Source organism: Passer montanus, unplaced genomic scaffold, assembly GCF_014805655.1.
Source record: "Passer montanus isolate IOZ18808 unplaced genomic scaffold, ASM1480565v1 scaffold802, whole genome shotgun sequence".
NCBI classification, from domain to species: Eukaryota; Metazoa; Chordata; class Aves; order Passeriformes; family Passeridae; genus Passer; species Passer montanus.
Genome location: NW_024373280.1, coordinates 3,101 through 10,707, shown reverse-complemented (window position 1 = coordinate 10,707; position 7,607 = coordinate 3,101). Strand labels below are relative to the sequence as shown.

Sequence of the window (7,607 nt, the reverse complement as noted above, 5' to 3'; positions counted from 1 at the left end):
GGCGCGGCGTGCTTGCCGTGGGTCTCTGTGGTTTTGGGGTCTCTCTGTGGTTTTGGGGTCTCTGATTTTGGGGGTCTCTCTGTGGTTTTGGGGGAGGTCTCTGTTATTTTGGGGTCTCTGTGTTGTTTTGGGGTCTCTATGATTTTGAGGGGGGGTCTCTCCGGGGGTCCCTCCCCCCTGACCCCCCCGTGCCCCCCAGGGTGGGCTCGGGGCTCCCCGAGTCCGGGATCGTGGCCGACATCGAGTGGGACCCCCCCGGGGGGGGCACCCCCAGCGACCCCCCGGGCCCGGGGGAGCCCCCCGGGGGAGACCCCAACCCCGGGGACCCCCCCGGGACCCCCCCGGCAGGGGATCCGGGAACGTTCTGGAATTTTGGGGCTGGGGTGCTCTGAGAATTTTGGGGGCTCCAGGGCATTTCTGGGGCTGGATTTGGGGTCTCAGATGAGTCAAAAATGTGGAATTTTAAGGGATAAAGATCAAGAGAGGGAATGGAATTTGGGGGGAGGGGCTGGGGGGAATTTGGGATTTTGGGGTTAGGGGTCTCTGAGGATTTGGGGGATCCAGGACATTTTTGGGGGTCTCAGATGAGTCAAAAATTTGGAATTTTCGGGGTTAAACCCCGGATACCTCACAGGCAGATCCAGGAACGTTCTGGAATTTTGGGGCCGGGGGGGCTCGGAGGATTTGGGGGTTCCAGGGCAGGGAAATTTGGGGGGAAAATTTGGGATTTTGAGGTTGGGTGGGCTCAGAGGGTTTGGGATGAATTTAGGGTCTCAGAAGAGTTAAAAATGTGGAATTTTCGGGGTTAAAATTCAGGATAACTCAGCAGGGGATCCAGGAAGGTTCCGGAATTGTGGGGCTGGGGGGGCTGGGAGGATTTGGGGGTTCCAGGACAGGAGGTTTTGGGTGTTTTGGGAGGAAATTTGGGATTTTGGGGCTGGGGGGCACTCAGAGGACCCAGCCCCCCCCCGGGGCTGCTGCACCACGAGAAGGAGGTGAGGGGGAGGGGAGGGGGCCGTGACGTCATAGCGGGGCGGTGACGTCATCGGAGGGGCTCGGTGACGTCACAGCCGGGCTCGGTGACGTCATAAGGGAGATAACGGGGGGAGAAACGTGATGGGAGAAGGGGATGACGTCACAGGGTGGGTTGGTGACGTCACGAGTGGCAGTAAGGGGGTGATGACGTCATAAAGAGGATGTGTGACGTCACAAAGGGGGTTATGATGTCATAAATGGGATATCAGATCATAATTCTGATCTGTGACGTCATAAGGGAGGTAATGAGGGGAGAAATGGGGCGGGGACGTGATAAGGGAAGGGGATGACGTCATAGAGAGCGGCAGTGACGTCACAAGATGTGATAAAGAGGCGATGATGTCATAAAGGGGCTGTGTGATGTCACAAAGGGGGTTATGATGTCACAATTGGGGTCTGTGACGTCATAAAGAGGAGCCTGGTGTGACGAGGGGGGCGGGGCGGTTATAAGGGGAGGTGATGATGTCATAGAGGGCAGTGATGATGTCATAAGGGGTGATAATGAGGTGGTGATGTCACAGATGGGTATATGACGTCATAAATGGGGCTGTGATGTCACAAGGAGGGGGTGGGGATGGCATAAGGAAAGGGGATGATGTCACAGACAGCGAGGGTGACGTCACGGGAGGGCTCGTGACGTCATAGCGGGGTCTGTGACGTCATAAGGAGGTGGCGGGGGCAGGCGATGACGTCACGCAGGGCACAGTGACGTCACCCGCGGGGAGGGGCGGGGCTCGCTGACGTCGCTGTCCCGCGCAGATCGATGACGTCATCGATGAGATCATCAGCCTGGAGTCGAGCTATGAGGACCTGCTGGGCCTGGAGGGGCCCCTCCCCCTCCCCAGCACGGTAACGAGGGGGCGGGGCCACGCAAAGCCACGCCCACGCAGCGGGGAGGGGCACTTGGGTGGGGCTTTCCATATAAGGTGGGGGCGTGGCTTGGTGCTGTATTTGGCAGCTGATCGTTGCCATTAAAGGGTGTGGGCGTGGCTTTGACCATATAAGGGTTTGGGGGTGTGGCTTTTCCATGTAGAGTGGGTGCTGATTCCATATATGGGTGTGTGGGTGTGGCTCCCCCATATAAGGACATGGGGTGTGGCCTGTTGCCATATAAGGTTTTTGGGGTGTGGCTTTCCCACATAAGGCCGTACATTGCTTCCATATAAGGGCATGGGGGCGTGGCTTTGTGCATGTAAGGATTTGGGGTGTGGTTTATTACCATGTAAGGGCATGGGTGTGGCCATGTGCATATAAGGACAAGGGGGTGTGGCTTTCCCATGTAACTGCATGGGGGTGTGGCTTGTTGCCAAATAAGGCTGGCTTTCCCACATAAGGCCGTACATTGCTTCCATATAAGGGCATGGGGGCGTGGCTTTGTGCATGTAAGGATTTGGGGTGTGGTTTATTACCATGTAAGGGCATGGGTGTGGCCATGTGCATATAAGGACAAGGGGGTGTGGCCCAATGCCATATAAGGCTTTGGGGGTGTGGCTTTCCCATGTAAATGCATGGGGGTGTGGCTTGTTGCCATATAAAGCTTTTAGAGTGTGGCTTTACCATATGTGGCAACATGCTGGTTCCATATAAGGGCATGGGGGTGTGGCTTTGTAGCTATAAAGTCATAGGGGCGTGGCTTTCCCATATAAGGACATGGGGTGTGGCTTTCCCATATAAGGCAAGGGCGTGGTTTGTTGCCATATAAGGACATGAGTGGGTGGGTGTGGCCTGAAAGGGGCGTGGCCTATACATGTTTAACGACTGATGCATGTTAAGGGGGCGTGGCTTGCACACAAGTGGGCGTGGCTTTGCCCCAACACCCCCCGCGGTGTTTCTGGCGGGGTGGGCGTGGCCGGGGTGGGCGTGGCCGCGCTGACCCCGCCCCCCCGGCAGCTGCCGGCCCCGGGGCCGCTCCTGGAGGTTTTCAGCCCCGCGCAGGGCGGGAGCAGCTCCTGCCCGGCCGAGCTGCCCCGCGTCAAGTTTGGGGGGGTCCCTGTGAGGATTTTTGGGGTTCTGGGGGGTCCCTGTGAGGTTTTTGGGGTCCTGGGGGTCCCCAGGGGCTGGGGGAGGGGCTTTGGGGGTTCCCCGGGGGTCTCACGTGTCCCCCCCCCGCAGTCGAGCGGCGCCGGCGCTTCAACATCAACGACCGGATCAAGGAGCTGGGGACCCTGATCCCCAAAAACAGCGACCCGTGAGCGGGGCCGGGGTCCTGCAGGGGGAAACGGGCAGCCGGGACCCCCGGCTGGGGCCTGGGGGGGATTTGGCATTCAGGGACCCCCGTGGCAGGTCCTGGAAGGGAAATTTGACATTCAGGGACCCCCGGGTGGGGCCTGGGGGGGATTTGGCATTCAGGGACCCCCGTGGCAGGTCCTGGAAGGGAAATTTGACATTCAGGGACCCCCGGGTGGGGCCTGGGGGGGATTTGGCATTCAGGGACCCCCTGGCAGGTCCTGGAAGGGAAATTTGGCAGCCAAAGATCCCCATGGCAGGTCCTGGAAGGGTTAAGGCCATACAAGGAACCCCATGGCAGGTCCTGGAAGGGGAAATTTGACATTTAGGGGCCCCCATGGCAGGTCCTGGAAGGGATAAGGGCATACAAGGAGCCCCGTGGCAGGTCCTGGAAGGGAAATTTGGCAGCCAAAGATCCCCATGGCAGGTCCTGGAAGGGTTAAGGCCATACAAGGAACCCCATGGCAGGTCCTGGAAGGGAAGTTTGGCAGCCAAGGGTGCCCAGAGCAGGTCCTGGAAGGGAAATTTTAGATTTAGGGACCCTCATGGCAGGTCCTGGAAGGGGAATTTGGCATTTAGGGACCCCCATGGCAGGTCCTGGAAGGGAAATTTGGCATTCAGGGACCCCCATGGCAGGTCCTAGAAGGGATAAGGCCATACAAGGAACCCCATGGCAGGTCCTGGAAGGGTTAAGGGCATACAAGGAACCCCATGGCAGGTCCTGGAAGGGAAATTTGGCATTTAGGGACCCCCAGGGTGGGGCCTGGGAGGGAATTCCCCCATGGCAGGTCCTGGAAGGGGAAATTTGACATTCAGGGACCCCCATGGCAGGTCCTGGAAGGGAAATTTGGCATTTAGGGACCCCCAGGGTGGGGCCTGGCGGGGAATTCCCCCATGCCAGGTCCTGGAAGGGGAAATTTGGCAGCCAAAGATCCCCAAAGTAGGTCCTGGAAGGGATAAGGCCATACAAGGAACCGCATGGCAGGTCCTGGAAGGGGAAATTTGACATTCAGGGACCCCCAGAGTGGCATCTGGAGGGTCTCAGTTGTCCAGGGACCCCCATGGCAGGTCCTGGAAGGGAAATAGGAAATTTTGGGGGAGTTAGGGGATGGTCCCAGAGCTATTTTGCGGGTGGTCCTGGGGGTATTTGGGGGCTGATCCCAGAGTGGTCTGGGGGTGATCCCAGGGGTTTTGGGGGTGGTCCCTGGGGTATTTGGGGCTGATCCTGGGGGTATTCTGGGGGTGCTCCCGGGGTTATTTTTTGGGTGGTCCTGGGAGTATTTGGGGGTGCTCCCGGTGGTATTTGGGGCTGATCCTGGGGTTGTTTTGGGGGTGGTCCCTGGGATATTTGGGGCTGATCCCGGGGGTATTTTTGGGTGGTCCCGGGGTTATTTTTTGGGTGCTCCTGGAGTTATTTTTTGGGTGGTCCTGGGGGTATTTGGGGTGATCCCGGTGGTATTTGGGGCTGATCCCGGGGTTATTTTTTGGGTGCTCCCGGGGTTATTTGGGGGTGCTCCCGGGGTTATTTGGGGGTGCTCCCGGGGGTCTGCGGGTGTGGGGCTGACGCGGGTCCCGGCAGGGAGATGCCATTCAGGGACCCCCAGAGTGGCATCTGGAGGGTCTCAGTTGTCCAGGGACCCCCATGGCAGGTCCTGGAAGGGAAATAGGAAATTTTGGGGGAGTTAGGGGATGGTCCCAGAGCTATTTTGCGGGTGGTCCTGGGGGTATTTGGGGGCTGATCCCAGAGTGGTCTGGGGGTGATCCCAGGGGTTTTGGGGGTGGTCCCTGGGGTATTTGGGGCTGATCCTGGGGGTATTCTGGGGGTGCTCCCGGGGTTATTTTTTGGGTGGTCCTGGGAGTATTTGGGGGTGCTCCCGGTGGTATTTGGGGCTGATCCTGGGGTTGTTTTGGGGGTGGTCCCTGGGATATTTGGGGCTGATCCCGGGGGTATTTTTGGGTGGTCCCGGGGTTATTTTTTGGGTGCTCCTGGAGTTATTTTTTGGGTGGTCCTGGGGGTATTTGGGGTGATCCCGGGGTTATTTGGGGGTGCTCCCGGGGTTATTTTTTGGGTGGTCCCGGGGTTATTTGGGGCTGATCCCGGGGTTATTTGGGGGTGCTCCCGGGGGTCTGCGGGTGTGGGGCTGACGCGGGTCCCGGCAGGGAGATGCGCTGGAACAAGGGCACGATCCTGAAGGCGTCCGTGGATTACATCCGCAAGCTGCAGAAGGAGACGCAGCGAGCGCGGGAGCTGGAGCTGCAGCAGCAGCGCCTGGAGCAGCAGAACCGCAGCCTGGCCCTGCGCGTGCAGGTGTGGGACTGGGATTGGGATTGGGATTGGGATTGGGATTGGGATTGGGATTGGGATTGGGATTGGGATTGGGATTGGGATTGGGATTGGGATTGGGATTGGGATTGGGATTGGGATTGGGATTGGGATTGGGATTGGGATTGGGATTGGGATTGGGATTGGGATTGGGATTGGGATTGGGATTGGGATTGGGATTGGGAATGTGGGATAAGGATTGTGGGATTGGGATCGGAAGCGCAGGATGGGAATGTGGGAATGCGGAAATGGGGCTGGGCCCGGCGGGATCGGGATCGGGAATGGGCGGGGTCGGGATCGGGAATGCGGAATTGCGGTTGGGAATGCGGAATTGGGGTTGGGAATGCGGGATCGGGGCTGGGCCCGGCGGGATCTCGGATCCCGGGGCTGGGCGGGAGCTGGGAGCCTCCCTGGGGGCAGAGCGGAGTTTTCAGGAATGTTTTGGCTTTGGGGAGGATTTTGGGATGTCTGGAGAGGAGGGGGAGGGGAATCCATGGAATCGGGGGGAGCGGAATCCGGGGATATTTGGGATACTCGGCTCACCGAGCCCCCCGAATTCCACCCCCAGGAACTGGAGCTCCAGGCCCAAATCCACGGGCTCCCCCTGACCCCCGCCATGGCCGAGGGGGGCTGCGAGGAGCCCTCGGGGGGGGGTCCCCCCTTCCCCCCCGGGGGTCCCCCCACCCCCCAGTGCCTGCTGGAGCTGCCCCCGGGGCTGGCGCTGCCCCTGGCGCTGGGGGGGCCCGAGGGGACCCTCGAGGACATCCTGATGGACGATGGGGGGGGGCTGTCCCCGCTCGGCCCCCCCGGCGCCCTCCTGGCCTCACCGGGCCCCTCGCGGGCCTCCAGCCCCCGCAGCAGCCTCAGCATGGAGGACGAGCCCTGAGGCCGCCCCGGCAGGAGCCTGGCCCTGCGGGGGATTTTTAGGGACCCCTCCCCGTTTCTCGGGACCCCCCGCCCTCCCGGAGCTGCTCCGGGTGGGCCCCACCGGGCGCCGTTTGAAGAGTCTTAAAGCGGGCGCGCGCTTTGCGATGGAGGCCCCGCCCCTTTTAGGGGTGTTGCCCTTTTAAGGATCCCCGTGTGGGGCCCCTCTCTTAAAGGGGCTCGGCCGGGCGTGGCTCGTAGGAAGGGGGGGTGAGCCCCCCTCGGTGTGTGGCCCCTTTAAGGCGCTGGCGTCGGGCCCCACCTGGGCGTGGCCCTTTGAAGATTCCACAGGAAGCCCCGCCCCCCGCGAGGCCACGCCCATTCCCCCTGCTCACCCAATCAGGAGGCTCCCGAGGGCTGGGCCCTCAGGTGAAGCCCCGCCCTTCTCGCTGTCACTCACATTTACCCCTCCCGCTAACAGACCACGCCCCTTTTTAGAGACCACGCCCACCGGCCCCACTTAAAGGGCCACGCCCGCGTTTCCAAGCCCCGCCCCCGATTTTGTACTGGACCCGCGCGTGGGAATAAAAACGTTTGGTAACGACGGCGGCGGCCTCGGGTCCCCGTGGGGTCCCCACCCTGTCCCCGTGTCCCCATCGTGTCCGTGTGTCACCCACCCTCTCCATGTCCCCATGGTGTCCCAGTGTCCCCGTGGTGTGCTCATGTCCTTTATCCTGTCCTGACCCCACTCAATGTCCCAGTGTCCCCACTTTGTCCCCGTGTCCCTCACTCTGTCCCTGTGTCACTCACCCTGTCCCCCATGTCCCCATCGTGTCCCCATCATGTCCCCATCGTGTCCCCTGTCCTGTCCCCGTGTCCTTTATCCTGTCCTGACCCGTGTCCCCATCGTGTCCCCGTGTCCCTCACCCTGTCCTCGTGTCCCCGTGTCCCCATGGTGTCCTTCTGTCCCCACCCTTGTCCCCATGTATCCCCATGTCCCTGTGTCCCTTGTCCTGTCCCCGTGTCCCCACCCTTGTCCCCCTGTCCGTGTCCATCCTCCTCTCCATGTCCCCAGCTCCTGTCCGTCTGTCCCCATCCTTGTCCCGCTGTCCCTGTCCCCATTCCTGTCCTTGTCCCCATGTCTGTCCCTCTGTCCCCC

General features: G+C 60.8%; 1 protein-coding gene across 1 annotated transcript in view; it reads left to right on the top strand.

Moving 5' to 3' along the window:
• The window catches only part of LOC120513413 (transcription factor E3-like), an 8,275-nt gene extending 1,221 nt beyond the window's left edge, over positions 1-7,054 (top strand). The window contains exons 2-8 of the mRNA XM_039732851.1: positions 200-361; positions 953-995; positions 1,795-1,884; positions 2,926-3,027; positions 3,090-3,223; positions 5,422-5,569; positions 6,153-7,054. Coding sequence (XP_039588785.1) covers positions 200-361; positions 953-995; positions 1,795-1,884; positions 2,926-3,027; positions 3,090-3,223; positions 5,422-5,569; positions 6,153-6,470 — 997 coding nt within the window. The 3' untranslated portion in view covers positions 6,471-7,054. The remainder of the gene's footprint in view (positions 1-199; positions 362-952; positions 996-1,794; positions 1,885-2,925; positions 3,028-3,089; positions 3,224-5,421; positions 5,570-6,152) is intronic.
• The last annotated feature ends 553 nt before the right edge of the window (positions 7,055-7,607 follow it).